Source organism: Phocoena phocoena, chromosome 20, assembly GCF_963924675.1.
Source record: "Phocoena phocoena chromosome 20, mPhoPho1.1, whole genome shotgun sequence".
Lineage (NCBI taxonomy): Eukaryota > Metazoa > Chordata > Mammalia > Artiodactyla > Phocoenidae > Phocoena > Phocoena phocoena.
Window position 1 is genome coordinate 17390431 of NC_089238.1, and position 27750 is coordinate 17418180.

The 27750-nt window shown below is 58.4% G+C and overlaps 1 protein-coding gene across 3 annotated transcripts in view; it reads left to right on the plus strand.

Annotated features, from left to right (window-relative positions):
* The first annotated feature begins 843 nt into the window (after positions 1 to 843).
* Positions 844 to 27750, plus strand: part of PEPD (peptidase D) — a 115171-nt gene continuing 88264 nt past the window's right edge. Inside the window, exons 1-6 of one of the 3 annotated variants that reach the window (XM_065898709.1) lie at positions 844 to 890; positions 9609 to 9792; positions 11727 to 11854; positions 19320 to 19383; positions 25130 to 25177; positions 26613 to 26674. In XM_065898709.1, coding sequence (XP_065754781.1) covers positions 874 to 890; positions 9609 to 9792; positions 11727 to 11854; positions 19320 to 19383; positions 25130 to 25177; positions 26613 to 26674 — 503 coding nt within the window. In that variant the 5' untranslated portion in view covers positions 844 to 873. The remainder of the gene's footprint in view (positions 891 to 9608; positions 9793 to 11726; positions 11855 to 19319; positions 19384 to 25129; positions 25178 to 26612; positions 26675 to 27750) is intronic. The other 2 variants (XM_065898710.1, XM_065898711.1) reach the window with 2 other exon arrangements.

The following is a 27750-nucleotide window of genomic DNA, read 5'->3' on the forward strand; positions in this document are numbered from 1 at the left end:
CTCACAGGGCTATTGTGAGGATTCAGTGAACTGACATTTGTAAAGCACTGGGGCACACTGAGTGCCCCGTACCTGTTAGTATTACTATTATTCTAAGGCACCGGCAACACAGGGAGCTCCCCTGGAACATCTACTTACCACCACCCTTCCTGTCCCACTCCCCAGACTTCTGGAGGACACTGCTCCCAACGAGAGTACCCAGCAGGGCAGAGGGGGATGCCCACAGTTCTCCTGAACTGTGCCCTCCCTGTGCCCACTTCTCCCCAGCCCTCCTCACTGGCCTCCCTGTCCCCAGGTCCTTCTCCATCCTGCAGTTGAGGGAGCTTGGAAAGGGTCCAACAGACCTAACTCCCCAGCCCCATATTCAAGGCTGTGCAAGATCTAACCCTTGCTTACCTCTGAGGCTGCACCTCTCACTCCCACACCCCCCTCCTGGACACTGAACTTTTAGTTTATTCCAATTGCCCCGGCCTTTGCTCCAGCCATTTCCCTTCTTAAGCAACAGCTGTCACCTCTGCCCCGTCCCTAGACTGGGTCAGCGGCTCCCTCTCCAAGGTGTCCTTCCCCTGGGCAGGCTGGGACGCCAGGTCAGGGGCAGAATCAAGGTATCCACACTGCGTGGGGAAGTTCCCTCCTATTCTGGAAAGGCCTCTGCCTCCACCCGAGCCCCGCCCCTAGCCTGCAGCCGGGGGCCGGCGAGTAGATAGAATCTTCTCCTCCTTCAGGGCTCCGCCCCTCTGGGTCCTGCGGAGCCTTTTCACTAGAGGAGGAGGGGCAATGGCTCCAGGCCCCGCCCAAGTCCCGCCCCGCGAAGTGGGACCTGGTGGGGCTCAGCTGACGCCTCACTTCACGTGACGCTGGAGCCGGGCAAGCATGGCGGCGGCCACCGGGTGAGTGCTGCTGCTGTCCCCGGCCCTTGCATGGCGGCGCGGAGCGGGGGCTTGGGCCTCCCGGCTGGACAGTGGCTGAGAGCCCCGTTGCAGGGCCGCGTCCCCGCCGGGCGTGCAGTGTGGCCGCGGGCAGCGCGCTTCTTCGCGCGGGTTGGGCGTCCAGCGCGTCCGAGTCAGCTCCCTGGCCACTGCCCACTTCCCTCGGGGCCGCAGTGGCGTTCAGGCCCCACCCGCGCGTGTGGAGTCACCACTGTGCGGCCGAGGTGGGGTCCACGCGCACATTCACGGTCACGACCCTCAGATGGGAAGACTGCGTTGCCAGGGCGCTGGGGACCTGGGGGCCCTCGGGAGGAGGCAGCGTTTGAGATGGGCGTGGAATCCCCTCCCTAGCGGGGCACTTCTCCTCTTCCTTCAGGGTCAGATGGAACTTCCTCAGAGAAGACTTCCCTAAGCACCTGTCCTACTCTTATCACCATCTGGTAAATTATATAGTACATAACAACAAAAAAGAGACAACTCGTTTCTTGTCTTCTCTCCATTTAAAGTGTGAGGTCAGGGCCTTTGTCTGGTTTGCGCCTGGACCTTGTTAGTACATGTCTTGCACACAGTAGGTGCTTCATAAATTCTGCTGAATGAAAGAATGGTGAATGGTCCTAGTGGCAGGAAATGTGGACAGGTGGGCTCGCTGAAGCGTTGGGGAGTGTCCCTGTTGAAGGAACATCTGAACAAAGGTTGAGAGTTCAGTGTACTGGGGACGGGGGACAGTGGAGCGTGTCCCTGTGCTGGAGGGCAGTGTCCCAGCTGGCTTTTCCAGACTTTGTCCTAAGGACTGGAAACTTCCAAGGGTTTTTAATCTGCTCAGATCTGCTTTTGAGACGACTATCCCCTGGGCTATATATGAATTCAGGGCAAGGGCCAATTATGGGGGCGGCGTTTGGGCCTGGAGATGCTGGGGGCTGGGAAGGAGAGTGGTAGAGAGAGGGCAGTGCCCCAGATGCCAGGCTGGAAATGAGATCAGAATGGGGGAACTGGTGGACTAAATGCATCTCTCTTTTTGGAAGGTAGGGAGAGTGGCAACAGAAAATGGCCCCCTCAAGCTGGCCCCGAACTCCAAGGTTGGGAGAGCTTAGGACATGCAAGTCAAACACTTAATAGGCACCTTCTGTATTCCAGGAACGGTACTGGGCCTACCCTTACGTGTTCCCATGAACACGTAAGGTAGATGTCATGCCTCTAGTCTTGGTGTGTGCCATTGACGGGCATGGATTCTGAGCTCAGAGGAGAGTGTGGGTAGGCTTCACTCCCTGGATGACATTTGTGCTAGTCCTTGAGCACCCCTGAGGCAGAGAGCTATGCTTGCAAAGTCCCAGATGGGTGTCAAGGAATCTAGGGCCAGATCCTTGAACCCAGCCTGTGACCCTGTCTTGTTTTTTGGTTTTTTTTTGCGGTGCGCGGGCCTCTCACTGTTGTGGCCTCTCCCGTTGCGGAGCACAGGCTCCGGACACGCAGGCTCAGTGGCCATGGCTCACGGGCCCAGCCGCTCCGCGGCATGTGGGATCTTCCCGGACCGGGGCACGAACCCGTGTCCCCTGCATCGTCAGGCGGACTCTCAACTACTGTGCCACCAGGGAAGCCCTGTGACCTTGTCTTAAAGAGCAGAGTGAGCAGTAGGTGTAGGCCAGTGCCCAGATGTGGGTCAGTTACCCCTATATCTGGGCCACCAGGTGGTCACAGGGAGTTCCAGGGGCTGCATTTGGATTCAGGGCTCCATGCTGGCTTGAGGTCTGCTGCTCTCCCGAAGAGACAGGGAGCCAGGCTGGTGATTGGATGGGCGTGAGTCTAGAGCTGGCTGAATCCTGGAAGGAGGGCCCTTATAGCAGAACTGATTCTCTGGGTCATGGAGCAGGAACACTGAGTGACAGAGGCCTTGGAGAGGTGTGTAATCAGAAGGGAGACCTGACAGGTGCAGGTAGCTTCCAGAGATTGGCAGGATCTGCTTGGCAAGAGCCATCCCAGGCTGGTATGGGTTACCCTGCTGGACACTTAGAGCCCAGCAGACTCTTTAAGTGGAAGAGGCTTCGTGTGTGTTTCCAGCAAAGCTCGGTGCCCAGCTGCATACACAGGACAGATCAGAGTGTCAGGCATAATGAGGCACCATACCATCAAGTCACAGCCACAGGCTCCCCAGGAGTTGCACTTGGTTGCCTGTAGAGTCCTTCCAGATCCTGGGCCCAGGGAGGCCCGGGTGCTTGGAGTGTGCTCCACGTGATGTGGGGAGTAGTGGAAGCCCTAAGCTAGTATCTCAGATTCAACTAGAAACTTGAGAAGCTCTTCTGGGGGGTGTTTAAGGGCTGATCCTGCTCTGTCCTGCCAGCCTGGGCAGGGACTTCAAGTTTGAGACAGAGGGTCCCACAGCCCCCAGAGAGTCTGCTGTGAGGCCGTCTCCGCCCCCTCCCCTAATCCAGTATCACTTGGTGGGAGGGAGCCCTGCCTTCTCCTTGAGTCATGCCTCGAGCTTCCCATGGACAGAGATGAGACTTCTCTGCTGTTGCCAGACCTGCTGCATCGGCTCCCCCACATGGCTTTTTCCTTTCTCCACCTCCCTTTGCCCACTCACCGGCTGGCCCTGGAGAGTCCTCATCCTCTGACATATTGTTCACATACTTGCAGACTCAGCTCAGATGGTTCCTCCTCCTAGAAGCCTTTCCTGACCCCCCTCCCTCCTGACCTCCAGGCAAGGCTTCCTGCTCAATATTCCAGAGAATCCCGGCTTTTCCCACTGGCAGGAGGCTGCTCTTCTACATCTGCACTCCTGCTCATCACGGTTGGGTGAGAGGTTGCTCCCCTTCATGTCTCCTGGCATCCTTGGAGCCCGGGGACCGGTTCAGTTTGTGTCTCCAGGGCCCTGTGGCCGCCCAGCGATTGGTGCTGGGTGACACGGTGCCTAAAGAATAAGAGGAGGATTTACTTTACACTAGTCCAACTTGCCATCCTGCTTTGCACGGAGCCCTCAGTGATTGACGAAAGGAGCTGTGGGTGGGAGTGGGAACAGAACTCTGAATAGGGTGAAGGAGTAGCTTTTTTTTTTTTTAAAAACACCTTTATTGGGGTATAACTGCTTTACAATGGTGTGTTAGTTTCTGCTGTATAACAAAGTGAATCGGCTCTACATAAACATATATCCCCATATCTCTGAAGGAGTATCTTTAATTCTTTAACTGAGTGACTCTCAGGGAGCTGCTGCCCAGAGGGCTTTTGCCCAGTGGTAAGCAGCAGGTGAGCTGCCCTGGGTGTGTGCCTGTGGGGTCATAGTTCACGCTGGAGTCAGCATTTCTGGAGGGCAAGTATCTGGAGGAGCCAGGTTCTGGATCAGAGCCCATCCCCACCCTGATATGAACCTGGTGCTCTTGGAGAAGACGCATTGGGTTGACCTTGGGGGCTGGGGGGAGGGGTGGGTCTGTGGGAGGCAGGCTGGCCACTGAGTGCCCCTTTGCCTTCCCATGCCCTTCCCCAGGCCTGGTCTGACTCCTCACAGGTCCCTGTGTGTGCTTAGCCCCCCGACCCTCCTCAGGAGAAAGGTAGGCAGGGTGGGAGAAGCTGACCAGCTGCCTTGAGGCCCCTCCAGCCAGGGTGAGTGGTCTGGCCCTGCTGACAGGCAGCCGGAGGGCTCGGTGGGCTCGGTGCCTGGCCTGAGCTGGAGGCTGTGGCCAAGGAAGCAGGTGGTCCTTGACTGGCCTCTCTTGCCGGAAGCTTAGCAGCATGGCCCCATCCAGAAGTGGTGTCACATCCTAGTGCAGGGATCTTGTCCTTGTCTGTGCTGTGGACCCCATGGGCATCCGTGAGACCTATACAAGACTCAGCGTGATGAAATAAAATACAGAGGATTACAGGGAAAACCAATTATATGGAAATACAATTATAAAGATGTTAGGAAATAAATTCGTGGTATAGTAGTATATGCTTCTTTATACATTAAATAATAAAAAAATAAAAATAATAAAAGCAGCAGGTCTAAGAACCACCTTAGTGTTGAAGTAGTGACGAGTAAAAGTGGTATTTTGAGGTACCGTGACATCAGTAAGGTGACATGAAAATACCTCTGATTTCTGTTGGTGACAGACTCACACACTGCCGATACTGGTGTGGTTTGTTGCTTACATTAATAATTGAAGAAAATGTTAAAGGTGAGGTTAGAAAAACTAAAGATATAATTTTTTTTCCCATCCAAGTAGGTGGACTCCCTGAACACTGTGCGTGAATCCCTTGGGTGAGAACCCTGCAGGTGGCCATTGAGGTCAAAGGAGGGGCTGACTCAGTACTGATTTGAGGGACAGGAGAGAGTTTCGGAGCAGTGGTATCACACCTCCCGCGGGGGCTGGTCACTGGCCGTTTCCTGGGCTCTGGCTGTTGGCAGGGGGTGGGCTGGCCCATGGGGGCTGGAGCTTGTTCTGTGTGTCTCTTTGATACCCTGGAGCCTTTGTCTGCCATCCCCTGCGGTCTTCCCCGGGCGTTGCCTGTGCCCTTGGCTGCATGCAATAAAGTGTGCCTTATTTATACTTGGACTTGGGGACGACCTGGCTTTTGCCTTTTAGATTCTGGGTGCCAGTTAGCAAAAGCTCCAGCAGAAACCAGTTGGGGATGTTTTATGGGTGCTGCTTTTGCTGAACTTGCAGGGAGAAGCCACCTGCGATGGCTCTGGGCCCAACATTCTCTCTGAGGGGTTGGTTTATGTCATGAGAAATCAAAGGGTACATCTCTATAAACCTTGATTCTGGGCTGCCCTGCCGTAATGAATGACTGCAGCCATCGGCATGCCTGGGGGCTCTGGCCAGGCTGCCTTTCTGTGTTCCGGCTGAGCCCATGGACGACTAGATAGTGTTGTAGATTTTGCAGGAGAAGCTGATGCTCACAGAAGGGGGGAGCTATTGACTTGCCTGTCTTGACCTGGGCTGCTTGGCCCTTAGGCCACAAAGGTCCTGTCTGGGTGCCCTGAGGAATTTAGGTCTTTCAGAAGGTTCTGGATAAGATAAAGCCCAGCCCTTCTGAGAGCCTTCCAGGTGGGGACGTGGTGGCAGTCCAGGTGGACCCGGTAGCTGGTGTGTTTAAGGAAGAAGGTGTGTGGGGCGTGAGGCATGGGGGGGGGCGGGGGGGATGAGGTTGGGGGGCGGGGGGATGAGGGGGGGTCGGGGGGATGAGGTGGGGGGTCGGGGGGATGAGGTGGGGGGGTCGGGGGGGATGAGGTGGGGGGGTCGGGGGGATGGGGGGGTCGGGGAGGGATGAGGTGGGGGGTCGGGGAGGGATGAGGTGGGAGGGCGGGGGGGATGAGGTGGGGGGGCCGGGGGGATGAGGTGGGGGGGCCGGGGGGGATGAGGTGGGGAGGGCGGGGGGGATGAGGTGGGGAGGGCGGGGGGGATGAGGTGGGGGGGTCGGGGGGGATGAGGTGGGGGGGTCGGGGGGGATGAGGTGGGGGGGAGCTGGGCATTTTCAGGCAGTTGTGCTGTTGAGCCTGCACGGGTCTAGGCACCTTTGGCCGAGGCCATCTGCAACAGTGCCTTGGTGCTGTTCACTCTGGGCCGCTGGGAGTCTGTGGAGACGAGGCTCTTCCCTGAGGCCAGCCCCTCCATGGGCTTTGCTGAGTGAGGGGAAAGAATGGGAGGGAGCTTGGGGGACTCTGCGCACGGGTGCTGGTGGCTGCAGTTTCAGTTCCTGATAGCATGGCCAGCTGGGGCGCTGGCATGTTTGTGAGCTGTCACCTCTGTCCTTTCATCCTCGTGGCTGAGCGTGGCAGGCAAGTGGCACGGCTTAGAGGAAGCCCTGGCTTCTTGTGTCCACCCGCCCAGGAGGGTGAGTGGGGCCTGCGCCCGGGAAGGGGGACAGCAGGGAGGCTATGGTCCTGTCAGCATGTGCGGGGTGGGCTGGCCCGAGGGTGCTGCCTCCTGCCCCTCTGGGGCTGAAGCGGCAGCTTCGCACAGCTGTGTGGGTGGCCCCACCCCGTGACAGTTGTCCGCTCGGCAGATATTTATTGAGTACTTGCTGTGTGCTGAGCATAGTGGTTGCACGGGGCGGCGGGGCCAGAGCAGACCCACATCTCTGTCCACGGGGTTTCCATTCTAGTGGACAGAGGCGGACCTCACCAGCGAGCACCAGTACACATTTATGTTGGAGAGTGAACGCGTCCTTTCAGCAGGAACTTGGACGAGCCTCGATGCGAGGGGTGACTAAAGAGAGTGTAATGCAGGGTGGGCTTACACAGCCGTGGGCAGGCTGGGCGGTGGGAGAATGAGCGGCCTTTGTAGCTCCAGGTTTCCCCAGGGAGGGAGCCGGGAATGGATTCTCTGTCCTCCGCCATCTCTTCCCACTCTCCAGCCTCTTGCTCTGCCTCCCAGTCACCAAATCCTCCTGGAGCTAACGAGGTCCTCGTGGACCAGGCCTGGACAGGGTGGGAGAGTGGATTTGGAGACACGAGTCGGGGAAGCCTGGCCCAGGGCTAAATGGGGGGACAGGCCGGGGAGAGAGATGCAAGGTTAGAGAGGGAATCCAGGGAAAGCCATCCTGAGAAAGTGCCATTGGAGCCAAGATGTGCAGGAGGTGTCACCTTCCTCTGACGGTCCCACAGCCAGGTGAGTGTGGAAGGTGCCCTGGGGCCGTGAGGGCAGGTGCCACCTGCCCAACTCTCACTGCAGCCCCAGGCAGAGCCCCCTCCCTTGCACCAGCTCTGGGCTGTCCCTCCCCTGTTGGATCTCCATGCCTGCTGCCTGCTGGCCAGAGAGCCTGCAGGGCCTCCCTCGAACACACATCACACCCACTGCCTGACTCCTGCACCCTGGCTCTGGCCTTGCTGGACCCTGGCCCGCTCACTACGACTGCACTTCCTTCCTTTGTTTAGTCATTCACGTGGCACTATTTTAGGTGCCGGGAAGGAGGCAAGGTCCCTGCCCTCACAGAGCTTACATTTTACATGGGGAGACAACAAGCAAGTGAATATATACTGTTCGACAGCGATGCGTGGTTCTAGAGAGGCGGGAAGAGAGTAGCGGATAGGTTTGGATGGGGTTATCGGAAAAGCTCCCGGGAAGGGGGAGCATTTCTCCAGAGGCCTGGATAAAGCAAGAATGTGAGCCTGGTAGGCACTGGGAGAGAGCATTCCTCACAGGGAACAGCAGCAGTGGAGGCCCCCAGTGGGAGCGTTCTCGGAGGTCAGGGAAGGGTGGGATGCCTGTGCGGCTCCCCTCAGCGCCTGTGGCTGGGAGTAAGTCTGCACCGTGTTGTAAGGGCAGTAGAAGGCGGGGAGGGTTTGAGCAGGGTGATGCCTGCTGGGATTTCCACTTTTCAAGGATCCCTCTGGGTGGGTGCAGACCAGGCTGTGGCAGAGGCTGGGGCTGGGAGCAGCTAAGAGTTCCTGCAGTTGTCCGGGTGGGAGATGGGGGTGAGCCACATGGTCTGGGCTCCAGCTTGGAGGTGAGCTGAGGACGGAGGGGGTCCCGGAGGGGCCGGTGCGGGGCCGGGTTTCAGCAGAGAGCGTGGCCTCCGGTGTCCTGGGCACCGAGGCCCCCTGAGGACTGGGAAGCCACCTGCAGATTCAGGAGCACGGGGCCATTGTGGCCTGGCAGGGGCTGTAGTGCAGGAGGGGGTGGGCCAGGGTCTGCTGGCGTGGATTGAGGAGAGCACGGGCGGCCAGGACACGGGGATGGGCTGGGTGACTCTTCAGAGGATATTTATTGCAAAGGGAGAGAGAAACAGTCGGCTGGCGAGCACAGGGGTCAAGAGGCGTGCTTTTATTTATTTGTTTTCAAGCCGGGTGAGGGTCCTGTATGTCTGGATGCTGAGAATGATTCTGAGAGGGGAAGATTGATGCTGGAGCAACTTGGGGGGCAGGGGTGGGGAGAAAGGCGAGCGGTGGGGCAGGCCATTCCCAGGTGGAGGGGGAGCCTCGGGTGGGAGCAGCTGTCTAGAGGGGCCCAAGGCAGGAGGGGTCTGGAGAGTGGGTGCTAGGAGGATAGGGGGTGTTTTCTCAGTGAAAAGGGAAGCCAGTGTGGGCGTGAGGAGGGACACCCACCTGCTGTGCCACTGGCTCCGCCTGGCCTTCAGTGCTTGCTGGCTGCCGTCCTCAGGGCCAGCACCTCAAGGGTTGCCGCTCCAGGTGCATCTTCTTGTGTTTCCTCCTTGCTCATTTGGCACCTACGAGCCTGGCTCGGCTTAGGGCCTGGTGCTGCGTGCCCTGGGCGTGTGTGTGTGTTCGTGTGTATGTGTTGGGGACAGGTGGGTGTCCCGGCTCAGGTGAGGAACAGGCCAGGCTGCTGGGTCTGTGACTTGCAGAGAGGATGGCGGCCTGCAGACACATGGGCAGGGATCCAGTGTCGTCTGGGCCAGATCTCACACGGATGGGCAGCTCCTTGAGGGCTGGAATTGGGGGTTGGGGGTGTGACTCCACATCACTGCAGACTTTCCTTCCACGAGCTGCACCCGTCTACCGGTCAAACAGGCCAGCTGCCTCTCCTCCCCACTTGTGGTCCAGTGCCCAGGGACAGGAGGGGAGGGTGTGGTTGGCAAGCCCCTGTGGTCCTCCAGCGGCCCAGTGAGGGGCTGTTTCTGGGTCACGGGCAGGCTGAGCTTGGACCGGCTTGCCACGTGCTAATGGGGGCCCTGCCTCTGGGCGGGGGACGCGCCTGGTGGTACTAACAGAAGCCTGCGTGGCGGTGTGTGCTTGTGTCTTTGCAGACCCTCATTTTGGCTGGGGAACGAAACCCTGAAGGTGCCGCTGGCACTCTTTGCCCTGAACAGGCGGCGCCTGTGTGAGCGTCTGCGAAAGAACCCGGCGGTGCAGGCCGGCTCTGTCGTGGTGCTGCAGGGTGGGGAGGAGACTCAGCGCTACTGCACAGACACCGGGGTCCTCTTCCGCCAGGTGAGCCCAGCCGGCAGCCTCCCACATCTCTGAGTGTGCACTAGGCCCACTGTGGGCTGTCTGCCCTCCTCCAGCATCAGGCCTGGTGGGCCTGGGCAGCTCTGCCACCTGGGGGACCCTGAAGAGGCTCTCTGAAAGCAGGCCGAGGCTTGGGTCCCCAGGGAGCCCCCTCTGTAGGGGGGCAGGGCTGTCGCCAGCCAGCTTCAGCTCTCTCAGGTCAGAGTCTGGAGAGACGATGCTCCTGGGAGAGCAAGCAGGCAAGGCTTCGTGGAGGAGGCAGTATTTGGTGTGAGCCCTGAAGGCCGGCATGAATTCTGACTGGTGGAGCTGGGGATGGGTGTTCCGGGCTCGAGGGTAGTATCCACAGGATTGGACCTCAGAGGGCGGGCTGGGCAGCCTTCCCTGGTCCGGGAGAGGTGCAGATGGGGCGGGCTGAGTTCCTGGGGCCAGATTCTGCCACAGCAAGGAGGACGGGGGCTGCAGAGGTCCTGGGAGGAGGCATGTGAGCAGGGTCTGAGCAGGAGTCGACGGCCCGGGCATTGGTCCCGGCTTGGCCGGTGCCGACCCTGTGACCCTCACTGGGGTTTGGTTTCCTCCTCTGGGAAGTGGTCCAGGGGCTCCTCGAGGTTCTGGAACCCTGTGGGGCAGCGGGTGGCCCAGCTGCAGGAAGCCAGCTTGGATGTGGTGGCCTCGGCTGAGAATCATTGGCATCACTCGGTTCCCAGGAACGAGAACAAGGACACTGGACAGAGGAGCTCACCCAGAAAGCCAGGAGGGCCCTGAGCTGGCCCCACTTTACAGATAAAGAAACAGGCTCAGAGGGAAATGACTTGCTAGAGGTGGAGCTGGGATTATTTAGAACCCATCTCCCGACCCCAAGTCTAGCGCTCTCCTCTCCTCCCTGCGCTGCCCTGAGTGGAGGTCTGACGCGAACTCCCCGGGAGCAGGCAGAGCCGAGAGGACATGGGCGTCCAGCATCCGGGTCAGGGAGGAGGCGGGGGAACCAGAGGGGAGCTAAGTGTGGAGAGCGGGTGGTAAGGCGTGGCCTCTGCAGCTGGACAGCGTCCACCCCGCAGGGCACAGGCCGAGATCCACTGCCGGGAGCCACGGCCCAATGTTTTCTGTGGAAAGCACCTCCTCCTGCAGGGCTTCCCTCTGCCGCGTCGTTCTTGCAGCTGCAAGCCTGCTGTCCCTGTTGCTGGAGATGTGCAGGTCTAAATAAGTTTTCTCTGACTAGTCTTGATGCTTCTTGAGGTTTCCATAGTCTGTGGCTTAAAAACCGATCTCCTAAATTCAGCTGTTGGCTCTCTTACTGGTGTTATGCAAGATTAATTTTAGAAGAGCGCCTCCTCCACTTCATACCTTTATAATGCTATTTTAGCTCCATGTTTAATGCTAAACACTGAAGTCGTCAGCTGCCCCGGGGGTGGGAGAAGGAAGGAAGAAGTCCTAAATGGAGGAGTCCATTTCTGAGCAGATGCCTGGCCTGGGCGTCTAAGTCAAGGTGGCATCTTGCCTGCCTGCAGGCAGTGGGGGTAGCAGAGAGGTGGGGGGAGGGAGGGGAGTGCGGGAGAGGCGGAGACGAATCCGTGGTGCTCCTGGGCACCTGTGTCTTAACCTGCCCTGTCTGGGACCTGAGGCGGGTGGCCGGTGAGGTGGGGTGCAGGTGGGGCTGGGGCACGGGCCTGAAGCAGGGTCTGAGCAGCCAGCCAGGAGGAAGGAGGGGACGGCAGCCTGCAGCTGGTGTAGGGGGCAGAGTGCTGAGGAGGTGGGTGGTGTGAGGCTGGAGGTCAGGCCCCCCAGAGCCAGGGAGCCCGAGCTGACCCTCCAGGGTGCGGGGAGGAAAGCGCTCGGTCAGATACCCCACCTCTCTCCTTGCACCTCACGTTGCTGTCCTGCTGACGGAGTGACCTGGGTCCTTGTTCCCACCACAGGAGTCCTTCTTTCACTGGGCCTTCGGTGTCACCGAGCCAGGCTGCTACGGCACGATGGACGTGGACACTGGGATGTCGACGCTCTTCGTGCCCAGGTTTCCTCCCAGCCATGCCACCTGGATGGGAAAGTACGGAGCACCCCGGGGCGTGTGACCGTGCCTGCTGACCGCTGGCTGGCTGCGGTGGGGGTGGGTGCAGGGCCTGGGCTGTGGGTGTCAAGCGGCAGGGGGCGGGAGGCAGAATTAGCAAGGGGGAGGGTTAGTGAGCAGGCCCGTTAACAGCCTACTCTGGGCCAGAGCCTGTTACCCTTTGCTGGGAAGGAGTGTCAGAGCTGGAGCCACAGACCACGGTCACGTTTGTTCGGAGGTACTATTAATTATTAATCTTGAAATTCCGGATTCCCAGCTTTGTTAAGATGCCTGAGTCTTTGGCCTGGGTCACTGGGAGGCAGCCCCTCCCTGGGTGTGGTGGGGAGGGCAGCCTGGGGCCCTTCTCTGAAGCCCGTCACTGACGTGCAGTGCAGGGCGTTACTGTGTGCCTCCCGCCTGCCGGCCTCTGGGCTAGGCTCTGCGGCTCCCAGGATGTAGGCCCTGCCTCAGCTGGCTCACCTGGGAGACAGGGTCGTGCTCTAGGGTCGTGCTGTGGGAGAAGTGTGAGGCCAGAGGCCTGGGTGAGCCTGAGAGGCTGCCTCCCTCATCATCTGTGGTGCCTGCCAGCTTGAGGGCCCTTGGCCCTGTGCACCCCTCCCGGGAGCCGTTCCTGCCTGCTCAGAGGCGCCGAGGCAGAAGCTGTGCTTAACTGGGGATGCTTGAGGTGATCAGAGGATCCTGCCAAATGCTCGCCGCCTTCCGCGTGTCATTTCTGCCGGGAGAGTGCTTATTCTGGGCTAATGTATACATTGCGGCCTTTGCTGCCTCGTGGGCCCCAAATACTCAGTACCAGGTAGCCTGGTGGGTCTGCACCTGGTTTGAATGATAAGGCATCCGGCTGCTGCAGGGACATTGCTCTGTGCAGAGGGCCAGGGAAGGGCTCCCACACCTCAGCGGGCTTCTCCGGGGAGCGGGTCTGGCCACTGTCGGGCCTCCGATGCCTTATCTGTGGAACAGCGGTGATGCCCCTCGTGAGGCATCGCCAGGGCTGTAGTCACAGTGATGGTCACTGTGGAGTGGTTACATTTGTGACACTGAAATGAGGCAGCGAGGGTGCTGGGGACAGGCAGCTAGTAATGTCCACAATATTTGTGGCCACTCCCTATGGAGAGTTGGAATCTTTTCCCTCCTCCCTCGCTCAGTCAGGACCTGGGTGACTGCCTCGATGCGTGAACGTGGCCGTGTCACCGTGTGACTTCTGAGGCTAGACTGTTAAGTGTGCTACGGTTTCCACCTGGTTCTCGCTCCTCAAGCCCCGCTGCCACTCAGTGAGGAACCCAAACTCACCCACGTGGAGGGACCAGAGGCCCCGCTGACAGCCAGCACCACCCGCTAGAGTGGATGACTCCAAGCCCCAGTCCTCTCAGGGCTTTGTTCTGAGCCCTGACCTTTAGAGTCCGTGGACGTGATACATGCTTTTTTACTCCCCTGCGTGTCAGGGTGATTTGTCACAAAGCCCTGGTAACTGGAGGAGTTTCCTGGTGAGAGTTTAGATCTGGTCTCCGTGAGGAGATGGTCCCGGAGCCCTCCCCGCACCTTGAAGTGATCACAGAGCTATAGCCTCAGCCCGTCCTGCCAGTGGCCCCTGTGCCTGGGCGGCACCCATGGCTTTGGCCTGCCCGCCCTCTCAGCCTCCCTGTGGCCCTGCCTCTTGGCTCAGGGCGTGCTGAGATGCCCACTGCTCAGCAGTGCTGCAGTCAGGGATGCAGCACCGGGAGACGTGGGCGTGGACGGTGGTGAGTTTCTGTCAGGAGGTGTGGAGGGGCTCTGAGTGCGTCCCCTCTTCTGACTGCTGCTGCCGCTGCTTACGCAGAGCTAACTCTTAAGTCAGGGAGTGCCTGTCCTTGGGGCAGGGTGGACATCCTCCAGGGCGTGGCCCCTGCCTCGGGGACTGCACACTCCATTGGGAGAAGCTGAGCAAATCTCACCCTGCCTCCCCACAGCCATCATCTGGGGAGCCAAACAGCACTTGACTTGAGGGTTTTTGTTTTGGCCAAGCCGCACGGCATGTGGGATCTTAGTTCCCTGACCAGGGATCGAACCCGTGCCCCCTGCAGTGGAAGTGCAGAGTCTTAACCGCTGGACCACCAGGGAGGTCCCGACTTGAGGGTCTAAAACCCAGGACCTGATTGGTCAGGGAGCAGCTGTTATCGGTTGGCTGTTCTAGAACATAATGTCCAATAATACAGGAATGATGTTCTGCACTTTGACTGCGGCTGGGTTTTAGAGCCACTGTTAAAAAGTTCTCGTTTAGTCTGTCCCTGCTTTGCCAGGGCAGCTGATTGTCTGGTACGGACCTTGGAGGGTACAAATGGGTCTTGTAGGGTGGGTCTCCCTCTTGGAAAGGCTCCATGTGCGCGCTGGCCAGGCCAGACCACGCAAGCTGCTCCCAACGGGCGTTCCAGCTCTGCAGCAGATAGCTTGCCCCTTGTCTCTTGCCGACCTGGCTCCCCTCCGTGCCCATCCGCGGCAGGCTTTTCCCTTCCTCCGCTCTGGTGTGACCCTCCCCTAGTCCCCACGTCCCAAGCCTTTGGGAGAGAAGGCATGATGGGAACAGGGCAGTGGAAGGGGTTGGTTGTCGGGCTGGAGGTGGGGAGCAGCCAGATGTGATGTGTGTAGCTGTTTCCAGACGCTCATGATCAATAGGGCGGGAGCGAGGCTGATGGGATTACCTGGCCTTTGCAGTCCAGACCCACCGGACTGAACGTTTGACCTTCAGCTCCCCAGCTTCCTTCTGAGTCTCTGTCTGATGGCTTTTGAAAATCCATCTGGCAGACACTGCAATCCAAAGTCATCCAGGGAAACAGCACCCCCGTCTGTAGATCTGCCGCTTCCCGTGTAAACAGCCTGTCCTGTTGTCAGGGCTGCAGACGCCAGGGGCTCGTGGGCAGCCCGGTGCTCCGCCTGTTCCTCACCCTGGGCCTTTGTGGGGACAGGAGTGTGGGAGCTTCTATTTTGTTTTTATCTGGGGTCTTTGCTTACAAAAGTTTGGTGTCTTTTTTTTTTTTTTTGCAGTACGCGGGTCTCTCACTGTTGTGGCCTCTCCCGTTGCGGAGCACAGGCTCCGGACGCGCAGGCTCAGCGGCCATGGCTCACGGGCCCAGCCGCTCCGCGGCATGTGGGATCTCCCCAGACCGGGGCACGAACTCGCGTCCCCTGCATCGGCAGGCGGACTCTCAGCCACTGCGCCACCAGGGAAGCCCGGGTGTCTTTTTGATGTGAGAGTGTTTCCCATCATTTTCGTCAGAATCGACCTCAGCTGATGGCAGTTTTGGCTGCTGGGGTGTCTGGGGTCCTCTAAGCAGGTGGGAAATTGCCTCCTTGGGCAGTTTCAGCACTGACAGAGGGTGAGCAACTTTGGGCCAGGTTGGGCGACCCTCCTAGAACCTTTGGAGCCTTGGCGGTTTTCTGCTCCCATCCCTGGCTGAGGCCTCGGGCTTGGAACGTGAGACAGTGTGGCTGGCCTGGGGTTTGTAGGGAGGAGGGGGCTCTCCCGAGAGCTGAGGCCCCGAGCACTGCACTTTCTGGGATGGGGACTGATGTGTGCTGTGGTGTGTGTGAATGTGTCTGCAGTGTGTGTGCATGTGTGATGTGTGTGGGTATGTTTGTTGGGGGGGTATGGTGTGGTGTAGTATGTGTGCTGGGTGGTGTTGGGGGGTTGGAGTGTGGGAGTGTGTGTGTGTGTGTGTGTGTGTGTGTGTGTGTGGTGTAGGGTTGTGGGGTGGTGTGTCTGTGGGGTGTTTGGGGTGTGCTTTTTCACAGTCACTGCCCCCACCCCATACACACAGCTGGGTCACAGGACGAAGGCTGCCTCAGCCAGCCTGACGGCCTGGCCCCGGCTCCCCCGTCTTTAGGGAAGGCGCTCCAGGCACTGATGAGGGGTGCAGGCCTTCCTGAGGAGGGCCAAGGGAATTCCTTTGGCTCTGACCCCAGGCGGTTTGCGGAGAGCCTGACCCCGGTCAGCCCGAGGCCTGGCGAGGCGTTTGGCCCTTCCCCCCCGGGCTCTGCTGCCCACGGGCCTCCTCTCCATCACCTCTGCTCTCTGCACCGGCCTCTCTGGGAAGTGCTGCCTCGCCGCCCAGGTTCAGGCGCCTGCATAGCTTTGGAGAGCCCTGCTTTTCTCTAACAAGCTAATAGAGGCCTGACATGGTTGCCGACTTCCTTCTGGGGCAAGTGCGGGGTGCCGGGCGGTGAGCTGGAGGAGAGGCCGCTGCGTTGTACGTGGCTGCAGGCAGGCTCCGGCCGCTGGAGGTGGATGATGACGGCTGTGATCTGGCCCTGTTACTTGTTCATTAGCCCCATGCGGGCGGTCAGCTTGCCAGCTAGACCTGTGCTTGGAAATTTCAGTTCCTAGAGGGCTCCACCGTGTCTGCACCGTGGGCATTAATTGAGAAGTCTCCTTCTCACAGGAGGGCCCGCACGGGGTGTGGGCACTCGCTGCGCCTGCCCTGACCCTGAGTTCTGGGAAAGGCCTCCCCTGTCGCATGCTGGGCCCAGCTGCCTGTGAAAGAGGCCTGCGTGGGCCGGGTTCCCAGACACTGGCTCCTTCTTGAAGACACAAACCCTTTTGAGTGGCACCCTCCCTCCTCTCTCCTGCCAGAGCTGCCCCTTCCTTTTGAAGGCAAGAGTTTCTGGGGTGGGGTCGGCTTCCCTACTGACCCATCCTCTCCCATCCAGTTGCTTCTACTTGGATCTCCCGCACGACGGGGTCTGGCATGAGCTGCCCTGCTGGACCCTAAACTGCAGTCAGGGCTCCATGCAGCCTTCCGTGAGGCTGCTGCCAGCCCGGCACTCAGGTGGCGTATAGCTGCCCAGTGACCCCTCCAGCCAGCTCTGTAGGGCTCACAGGGACATGCCACTCCTTCTCCTGCCTGCCCCTCTGGTGGCTGGCTTGACGTGGTGGCATGGCACCCTTACCTCTTAGGGTGACATTTAAATGATTTTTACTATAATTGGCCCCCAAACAGGAAAAATAAGTACTATTCAAACTTAATTATCTCTGCCCTTTAGAAGAAAAAATGACACGCAAAGTGCCAGAAAAGATGCTCCCAGCTTTTCGGGTTGTATCTGTCAAATGGTTATTCTTGCTGAGAACCAGGCCTGTGGCTAGTTGGGCGATCTGGGGCCCTTGAGGCCCAGTGTGCTTCGAGGTGGGCAAAGGGCGTTTGGTGAAGCTGGCCCCTGGGCTTACTTGCTCCTGGACATTGGGATGGCTTCAGCCGGCTCTCCCATGGGCTGGCTGGCCCTTGCCGCTCCTTGGCTCCCGTGGCAGGTGAAGCGGCTCGTGGCTGGTAGGTGAGGTGTGGACAGGCAAGCGCACAGCCCTGGGGCCGCCCACAGATCACAGCTGCCTCGTGTTCTCCTCTCCTTTTCCCCCTCGTCCTCCCACCTCCTCTGGTTCCACCTTGTCAAGACGTTGACCTCAGGCTGAATACACGGAGATGTTCCCAGGTCTGAAGCCTCCTAGGTCTCTGCTGAGTGCTGACTGCCAAGACTCCCAGGTAGGGCAGGCAGGAGCACGTTTCCTGAGGTGTCCTTTGGCAAGACAGCTTGGGAGAGTTAGCGTCCCCGACGGGAGGTGAGGTGAAAGGTCAGTGTCCAGGCTAATGGCCGAGACGCCCCTCTGTAGGGATCATTGAGGCTGGCCTCGAAAGCACGTCCTTGGCTCTTCCTGAATGTTTTGGGGGTTTGCTTTTGATGCCTGTCACAGCTGGAGGGGATGAAGTGACTGGGGACCAGGGGTGAATTGGGGACCTGCTGAGAATTCTGGGCATCTGTCCTGAGCAGCGACTGGAGCTGGGGCAATCAGCGTGAATGTGGTGATGACACCGGTGGCCCTGCCTCTTGCCTCTCTGGCACGTGCTTTTGTGAATGGCTGCAGGGTCAGCTGTGCTGAGGGTGTCAGTGCTTGGTAGCAAAGGGTCAGCGAGCTCTTAGCAGTAAGCTCTGGAACCGGGGCCTCCAGCATCCAGGCAAGGTGCTTGTCATCAGTTCCTGCCCCACGTAGCTGCTACAGGCAGTGCTAATGGAGGCACAGCCTTTGGCCCTTCAACTTTGAGTCCCGTCTCAATCACAGAAGCTAATGCAATTGGATCGTGCAAATTTAATTACCAATGGGAGCTTGATACCCAGTGCCCGCTTCAGAGAAGCCAAAAGGGCGGTAAAGCAAAAAGGGTTCTGGGGCACCAGGCCGCCGATCTTAGTGGACCACTGTCCCCCCGGCCTGGCTCGCTGCCTACGGCTGTGAGCTTCCTGCTGCTGACCCCCAAGGCCACCCATGTGTCCCTTCATTGTGCTCTGTGTTTCCTGGCCACAGTCCGGTCTGGGATGCTTGTTGGGGTGGAGAGGAAAACGGTGCAGGGCTTAGAGAAGGAGTGGGAATCTGTTTCCTGGGTAGCGATGCTGGTTGATCAGTGGTGTTTCAGAGGCACGTGGAGCTTGCTTTTCGAGGTGGTCATTTCCGAGTCCCAAAGTGCTCTCCCTCCCTGTCCCGTACGGGCCTCCCCAGGTACACCGTCCTTGGCACCTCCACCTGCCTGTCGTCTGCTCACCCGTGAGAGCCCAGGAAGCACAATCTGAAAACCATCTGCTACTTCCTCTGAGGCTTCTTTCAGATCTGACACTTGGTGACTAGAATATCATGCAATCACAGGCAGGATGGGAGTGAATCCCCCATGCTGATGCGGTGCCCAGGCGTGGGACGGGGTGTGTGTGTGTGTGTGTGTGTGCGCGCGCGCGCGCGTGCATCTTGGACATCCTTCCCCCAGGCGGCTAGAGCTCCTGATGTGAGCTCTGTCACCAGCAGTGACATTGACTCATCTGCCTACCAAGAGGCTGGGGGGTGGGGATGGTGCTTGCTGGACCCACCAGCCCTGCTCAGCACAGCTGTGACCAGGAGCCCTTTGTGAGGCGGGCAAGGGCTACCCAGCCTCCTCCACCCTGCGTCTTTGTCTTCTCACTGGCTGATTTTTCAGGGACGATGAGTAAGCTTGAATGTTTCTCATCACAGTGAGTAATACTGTTACTGGCTTCTTTAAAATGTTAACTTTTAAACTTTTCTTTAAAGAGGCTCTGTGGGGGCCTGGGAGGCAGCTAATTTCATGTCCCAAAGCATGGGTGGGCTGGCTGGCTGCCCGGTGTGGGTGGGCTCTCATTGGTAGTAGTGGGAGATTGGTCCTCAGCTGCTTGCCCCAGGCGGCCAGGGTCACGAGCTCGAAGGAGGAGCAGAGGTTGGCTGGGGGAGGTGGAGGGATGCAGGTGGGGTTCAGCACTCTGTGGCCCAGTGTCCTTTGCCCTCCGAGCCTGTGTTGGGCAGACCGGCTCGGTGCCAGGTGCCGGCTGGGGCAGGGATGGGCCCGGGGCTTCTTGGCCTGAGCTCAGAAGGCAGCCTGGACCCAGCTGCGGCCAAACCCTGACCCTGGTGTTTCCTGTGCTTCTTTTTGAGGATCCACTCCAAGGAGCACTTCAAGGAGAAGTACGCCGTGGACGACGTCCAGTACACAGATGAGGTCAGTAGTGGCCGACTCCTCCCACTGCAACAGCCTGGCTGGACATCGCGGGACAGCATGGTCCAGCCACCAGCCCCCTCAGCAGTGCCCTTGTTTGGAGAGAGCAGGCAAGAAACATGCATCTCAGACCTCCCTGGGAGGCCCCTGCTTTGCTGGGGCAGTGCCCGACTTGGTCGCTAGTGTCTTGTACCTTGGATGTGGCCGCTGAGCTGCTCGGAGGAAGGATGTCCCTGTGAAGGTCTGATCAGGCTTGGCTGGGCCTTCGCGTGTTGGGAGGCCCTTCCCACAGGCCCTCACCAGCTGTAGGTGCCGCTGTCAGAAGAGCCCCAGACAGCGAGAGGCCTGTGGGATGGGGTGGGCTTGGAGGACCCCTGGCTTTAATCCTCTTCCCAGCATGGTTGCCCAGTGGCATGTGGCCTGGGTGGCTATGTGACTGTCCTCCTGGGGCTATGAATCTGTCCCCCAGTCCAGGCAGTCCAAAGGGGCTGCCCCTGGGCTTCCCTGGGGGCGCAGTGGTTGAGGGTCCGCCTGCCGATGCAGGGGACACGGGTTCGTGCCCCGGTCTGGGAAGATCCCACATGCCGTGGAGCGGCTGGGCCTGTGAGCCATGGCCGCTGAGCCTGCGCTTCCCGAGCCTGTGCTCCGCAACGGGAGAGGCCACAACAGTGAGAGGCCCGCATACCGCAAAAAAAAAAAAAAAAGGGGCTGCCCCTGACTTCCACTGCTGTTAGGGCCAGGCCGTGGCAAAGGTGAGAGCACAGCCATGTGCCCCCCTCGTCTCCTTGGGGGACCAAGTCCCCCCGATACTGCACCACTGCCAGGCGCACAGGAGGCCTCTGCTTGTCCCTGGGTGCTGTCACAACCCCCATGCTCTGTGCAGATCGGTGCTGGGTAGAACAGCAACACCCCGAGGTGAGTGCCCGCTGCCCGAGGCAGCGCTGGCCTGGCAGGATCGGCTGCACGGAGCCCCTCCGTGCCACATTTCCCCAGACAGAGGTCGTCATACACTAAGAGCTGGGCTGGCATTGAGTGAAAAGGCAGGAGGAGTTACTGACTGGAGGAGGGAGAGGAGGTGGGAATTGGTAGAGCTGAAAGATCAGCAATAGGAGATGCAGGGCAAGCTGCAGTTTCACTCACGCCTGATGTTGATGGAATGTACTTACGCATCTTTGAAAGTTTGCAACTTGAAGGTTCATATGTAGGGGACTTACTGTACCTTGTATTTTTGAAGTGCTAGAGAGAGAGGGATGCCCATCCTTAGTTGTGATTTTGTTCTGACCCTCTCCTTTGGTGGGTGTATCCCTCCTACCTTTGTGAACTGCATCTTAACATTATTGCTCTTTGGGACCTTGGCCTTCTGGGTCTCCTCGGTGTGAAACCTGGAGGGGGCAGCCTGGGATGGGCCCTGAGGCCCAGCGCGTCGAGTCAGAGCGTCTCTCTGCCGCAGCCTCCCAGCCACAGTCTGGTGTTTTTGCTTTTATGACCGGGGTGGGCGGGGAGGGGGGCGGTGGCCGTGAACTCAGCTCCATTTACACAGTGATTTCTGTGTAAGGAGAGCCTGCCTCCAAATGAGGTAAAACAGAGGAGGTCTTGAGTGTCAGGCCAGGAAAGCCTGTCATGATAGTGTAGAATTACAGCCCCACAGACCAGCTCATCTGAGTCTGTATTTATGAAGCAGAATCTTAAGTGAAGGCTTCAGTGGAGGTGAGAGCACGGTGCTTTCTGCAGGGCCACGCCGTTATCACTGTCATCGTTAATCGGCCTTGTTGTGACGATTACTGCTATGGATCTTATCGGAAACGAGGGCTCCTGTGGACCGTGGGACAGGTGCTTCACTCCAGGATGGCACCTGCGGGTTCCAGCAACCTCGGCAGCTCACACAGATCCCCTCCTCCCTCTGCCCTGTCTTGTGGTGGGCCACGGTCTCACCCCATTAAGAGGAATCCAAGGCTCCAAGCAGTGAAGGGCCTCATGCACGGCCGCATGGCCATGGAGTACCAGGGTTGGGATTTGACCCCACCAACTTTGGACCCCGGGGGCTCGCCCTCCGCCTCCGCCTTTGCCCTGTCAGAAGTGAGCGGATGCTGCAGGACACGCCTCCAGAGGTGACAAGGCCCCCAAGTGCCTTTGATTTTCTGTGGCTTGAAATGGAGCCCGACTCAAGTACAGACACCTGGGCTGGGAGGCACTCGAGGGTGCCTGGGGCTACTCCATCATGGAAAGTGACAGGAAGCCCTTTATGTTGGGGAAGGGTTCCCTGGACCAGTTCTGTGGTGCTCAGCTTGATCTAACAACCTTGGGCAGCCTTGGCTACAAATCACAGACGAGAAGCAGCTGACACTTGTCTCCTGTGAAAGAGGGCAAGAAGCCCCCACCCCAGGCCGCGGCCCGTCACTCGATACCACATGTACAGTACAGGTGTCTGATGTAGCAAACCTGGCTATCTAGTTTCCCTCCTCCTGTAGGTGATCCTGAGTGTATTGAGAAGGTAGAGTGAATGGTGGCTCCCCTGAGAGGGGGGAGCTCAGGAGAACCTTGAGAGGGGCTACTAGGCATTGCCATCAAGGTGCAGTGCAGTGGCTGGTATTCATGGGGACGGGAGTTGGCCAGGTGGAGGGCACGTTTTTGCGCTCTCCTTTATGGCACCAGGCAGATGTTGCCAGGGTCACTGGCTCGCATGTAAGAGACCTTGGTGGCAGCACAGTGATGGATGCTGCCTGCCTCTCTGCCTCGGTGGGTAGAGGCGTCAGGGAGTGGTGGGGTCTGTGGCGGGCCCTCTGAATGCTGTGTGGGACTGCTCGCCCCAGGTTACTAGATGTACCAGTTATTCATGAGTAGCTGCAAATCCATGTTGTTCGTGGTCTTTCCCAACATTTAAATTTGAGAAACGAATTGAATTTTTAAATTTTTATTTAGCTATTTATTTTGGCCGCACCACGTGGCTTGTGGGATCCTAGTTCCCCGACTAGGGATCGAACCCGGACCCTTGGCAGTGAGAGTGTGGAGTCCCAACCCCTGGACTGCCAAGGAATTACCCCCAAATTGAACATTTTAAATGCATTGCCGGCCACTGGCGTTCAGCCCTGTTTCAGACTGCCGTGAAAAAGGTTCAGTTTTAAAAGCTTTGCTTTTTGCACAGTGAAGCCCCGCTCCCGGAGCAGTGCAGCCTTTCTTGACAGCACTGGTCAAAGATTGTCCAGCCCCTTTTTCTGGATCGTCACCCTTGAAGAGTGGCCAGCAGGCCTGGTGGGAGCTTTGGGCACGAGGGTGCGTGAGACCTCCATGGGAAGCCTCTGACTGTCCCCAGGGGAGGATCCTGGTCCATAGGGCTCTGGAGAGTTCTGCGTGTGCCGTCCACTGTGACCTGCCGGAGAGGCCAGGCTACCTGGGAAACTGGTGCTGCGGCTTGAAGCAGGGCAAGGCGTTTAACAGCGCTGGTTCATGAGAGCTGGTGGGTCCCCAGTGACCACTGGTCCACGGAAATGAGGCCCTGTGTGGACAGAGCCATGTCGTCCTGTGTGCGGAGCTGTAGTTCCCACCTGTGACGCATCACGTCCGTTGCCTTAATTTCGGAGGCAGGGAATCAGGGTGTGCTGACGAGAGGGTAGCACTGACTGGTCTCCACGGGGAAGGGCGGGTGCAGCGGCCTGGCTGGGGGAGGTTTTGCAGCCGCAGAGGTAACCACGGCCCACTCAAGTGTTCACGATCATTAAAAGATGCTGCCCTGCCAGGGCCAGCAGACGCCCAGCCTGCTGCGTCAGGCCTCCTCCATCCGTGTGCACATCGGGTGGCATTGAGAGGGCTGCTTTCTCCTCCGTTATCCCCAAGCAGCACGTCCTGAGTCACAGCCGAGAGAAAAACCAGCAGCCCACACGTGTGTTATCCTGCTCCCCTCTCCCAAGGACAATAGCACACACAGTCCCCGAGTGCCTACGCGTGCTCTGGCCGTGCTGCCGCAGTTGACAGACCGCCCTGTGCTGGTGAGCATAGACCCTTCAGTCCCCGTAACAACACACCCAGGGCCAAGTGCGGCTCTGGTTCCTTCTAATGAGCCGCCCGCTCCCCCTCGCAGAGGGCCCAGGGCGTGCTAGCGACTCACCACGCCCTCGTGCGTACAGCTCAGAGGCTGGGCTTCAGTCATTCTCAGAGCAGTTACTGAGCAAACGAGGAGGGTCCAGGGAGATGGAGCGTTGGGCTTGCGGGTGGGAGGGTGAGTCATCTGGCCGTGAGCCTCACAACCTTGACAAAATATGGGGCTTGTCACCCAGCAGTTTCACTGGGTCAGTTTTTTTTTTTTTTTTAAAGGAAGTAAAGACTTTATATCAGGATGCCCATCAGGGCATACTTTGTAAAGTTAATCATTAGAAATAATGTAAGTGCCCAGTAGAGAAATGAATAAACTAACTATGCCAGATCTGTTAAGAGAACATGGCACAGCCACCACTGTGCTCTCTTTTAACTATGGGCAGATTAACCCATAAGCCTTTTCACTGGTGAAATCTGGACATTTGCAGCACCAGCTTCCTGGGTGGTTTACATGACATGAGTCTGCAGCGAGTGGCACAGGCTGTGTAATCAGGTGTTCCCTGGACGTTTACCATCCCCCGCGGTAGTGACTGGTAACCATGGCGTGTTTGAAGACTATTTAATGACAGGAAATAAGCGAAGCACGTAACTTCATATGATCCAAACGTCTTTACAGATCTCTGTTTTTATGTGCAGAGATAAAAAGTCTCAGGGGATGGTTTTGTAGGTGTATTTTATCTTTTTATAGTTTTCGGTATCTTCCAGGTTTTCTCTGGGAGCCTCTCAGTATTAAAAAGCATATATATATATATGTCAGAACTTATCAAAACGTGCACTTCAAACAACGTGCAGTGTAGAGTATGTCGGTGATGGCTCAGTAAAGCTGTTGAAACAACAAACAACAAATCCTCACTCTCGCCCTGTGTCAGGGTGTGAGAGTTCAGGGTGGGAGCGTGGGGAGGGGGCTCAGTACAGTAGGAGCTGCAGTGGCCAAGATGCAGAGCAGACTGAGGGGTAGGGCCAGGAGAGGAAGAAGGCGGTCCCACCGGGGTGGCCCGTCCCCTTGGGGTGAGGATGTCATGGCTGAGGCAGTGTGACCGGCCGGGGGGCAGTAGAGGAGGGAGTGGACCAACCCGCCGGGGGACCAGAGACCTCAGTCCTGAGCTCAAATTGAGGAAGCGGCTACGATGGGGAGAAGGCGTCCCAGGCAGAGGCATGGGGAGGTGAGCTTGGGTGGCAAGCTCGTTCAGGGGGTCGGGTGGGAAGCAGCCAGCGTGCAGGGCCCTGAGTGGGTCGTGGAGGGGTGGAAAGCGAGGATGTGGGGTTGGGGGTGGCAAGTCCATGCGGTCAGGGGGATGAAGGGGGCAGGGAGGAGGGTGTCTCCCCTGGGCACCAGTGCCGAAGAGATTGCCTCCGTGGGTCTTTCATGAGGGACCAGGCAGATGGACAGAGGTGCTAGCCTTGGAGGGCGAGTGGGTCTGGCTCTTAGGAGCTGGGATCTGTGTGGGGCTCGGAGCCAGGGCAGCACGTGGGGAAGCCGGGTTTAGGTTTGAGTCCCTCTCTGTTACCTGATAGCTGTGTGGCTTTCAGAAATCCCTTATTCTCTGTAAACTTCTGCTTGTTTAAGGATGAGCTGTCAGTATTTAATAACGCTGGTACGTCCTCGCCATCAGGCTTCACGTGGTGGCACTAAAGTGGATTTTTCTTTCTGACCTTTCAGATCGCCAGCATCCTGACATCACGGAGCCCCTCCGTCCTCCTCACTTTGGTAAGTGGCCGGTGTTCAGGGACCAGGCAGCGTTTGAGTACGGGGAGGGGCTTTAGGGAGCTGCTTGCCCCTGCAGAGGTCAGGGCCGCGGGGAGGATTGAAAACAAGGGTCGTTGCTGATAAAGAGTGACAGCTCAGTCTGAATTGCTAAACGTGTCCAGGACCATGTCCTCCATTCTCCAGTCGACCTGGGCTGTGTCCTGTCCCGAGGCCACTGTGGACAAGACGCCACGCATACTCCGAGGGTTAAAACCTGACTAGAGGATGTATTTGTGTCAGGTTGAGCTCTTGGGGTTTGTGGACGTAGAATATCAATTTGCTTCCACACTGTCTCTCCTCCGTTGTGGATAGAGAACGTATCAAAACGTGCACGTCAAATAACGTGCAGTGTAGAGTGTGTCGGTGAACACACCCTTTGCATCTGCCCACGAGGCTGCTGGGCTGTGTGGCATCAGATTTTGGACTCGGGGCACTAAATGACGGAGGGCCTGCTGCAGCCTGGGGCAGGCAGGGGTGCACGGTGCAACCTTGCAGGGCGGGGAGGGGGTGCTGAGGCTGTGAAATGGCTCCGAGAAGAAGTCTGCTTTCTTATACTTCAACCTTGGGGAGCTTCACATATGAAGAGTATGCAGCCCTTCTACCCTCCCAAAGTGACCCTTCTCTCCTTTGTTAATTGATTTTTACCGAAATAGTTTTTCTCAGTTATTTTTGTTAGCACTACCTGTGATCTCTTTTTTCCACCCTGCTGTTTTGATGGCTGAGAAGAAACGTTACGATTGTGGTCACGGAGGGTTCAGTGTGTTTTATTTGGGGGGGATACAATTAGACATCGACCTGTAGGTCTTGAGGAAGAATTAAAAGGCGATTTAAAAGGCCTGGCCTCTCTGGTGATGGCACGTTTTCCTCTGAATCTTTTGTTTTGTCTCCGCTCCTGTCTAAGTTCCAGTTGGAGTCTCCTTACAATTAGGGAAAGGAGAGGAATGTAACACAGAGTCTCGGTGTCACGGAGAAAGGCCCCTCCTGCCTGAGTCGGGTCACACCTGCGTCTCTGGAAGGGCCGGATTTGACAGTGCTTTTCAGGACACTGTCTCTGGGGAGCGTGTGTGCACACACGTGCACAGGGAGACCAGCCAGCCTTGGGGCAGTGGGGGGATTTGTGGTTGGAGGTGGTCCCGGTCTGAGGTCTTCTCTCCCAGCCTCCACCTGTGCCCAGGCAGCCTGAGCTGGGGTCAGCAAGGTGCTTGGACGGAGGAGGCCTTGCTTTCTCTCCTTTTCAAGCTGCAGCAGAGAAAAGAGGGCTGCCCTTGTGCTGGGGCCCGGCCTGGAGTTACCTGAAAGGCGGGAAGGGATGGGTTGGCTGGGCTGAGGTGGGTGCTCCCCGTCGTCGCCCCGTGTGGCGGGTCTGCGCCCTCACGTTCCCTCTCTCTCTCTCCAGCGCGGCGTCAACACTGACAGCGGCAGCATCTGCAGGGAGGCCTCCTTCGAGGGCATCAGCAAGTGAGTCCTGGGGCCCTGGGAACCGTCTCCTTTCATCCTCCATCAGCTCACATCTTCACCAGCAGGCTGGCCCAGTCTACAGACTAGACACAAAACACACAAACAGAAGGATGCTAAAAAGGGGTTAGAGGGCTTCCCTGGTGGCGCAGTGGTTGAGAGTCCGCCTGCCGATGCAGGGGACACGGGTTCGTGCCCCGGTCTGGGAAGATCCCACATGCCGCGGAGCGGCTGGGCCCGTGAGCCATGGCCGCTGAGCCTGCGCGTCCGGAGCCTGTCCTCCGCAATGGGAGAGGCCACAACGGTGAGAGGCCCGCGTAACGCATAAAAAAAAAAAAAAAAAAAAAAAAAAAAAAAAGGGGTTAGATTGGGTGATTCGAGGACATGCTTAGAAAAATACTTTGCCTAAATTCACTCCAACGTTGACTTTAAGGATCGATGCCACTTCCCTGTCAAGCTCTACTGTGAAAGCACAGGCCCGCCACGTGCTTAGGGAAGCCTTGGCAACAGTGCACACACATGGGTGGCCGTTTTCCTTCCAGGGACCTGCTCTGAGCTCCGTGGTCTTCGTTTTTATCAGCCCCCTCCCCTCACTCCTAGCCCCTGACCTCCCCCAGCCTGGCTCATAGCTTCCCCTTGTCCCCTGCTGCCCCAGTCCCAGATGGCTGCCCCCTTACTTGCCCTCGCTCCCCAGCGTAGCCCCAGGCCGAGCCCCCCAGCTCTGTTCCCCCTTCTAGGCCTCCCCAGGCAGGAGGGCAGGTGTTGGGCACAGGGAGCCAGCACCTCTCCCGCCTTGCCACCCTCATGCCCTGGCCCCTGGAGAGTGCCGCCTGCCAGCCATGCCTGTGTCCCCGGGCTGGCTGCTGCCTGGCCCTGCGGGGAGCGGTCTGTAGGACCCGAGGCTGCAGCAGATGAGCCCTTGAGGGGAGGCACCTGCTCCTTGGGGCTGCTGAGTGTGGACAGCTCGCCTGGTCTCCTGTTTCTCCGGCCCCAGCCCCCCCCCACCCCCCGCCAGCCTGTACTCTGCGTCACGGCATCCTCTGTCCTTTGGTGGACCGAGGAAGTGCCTTGTAATTATG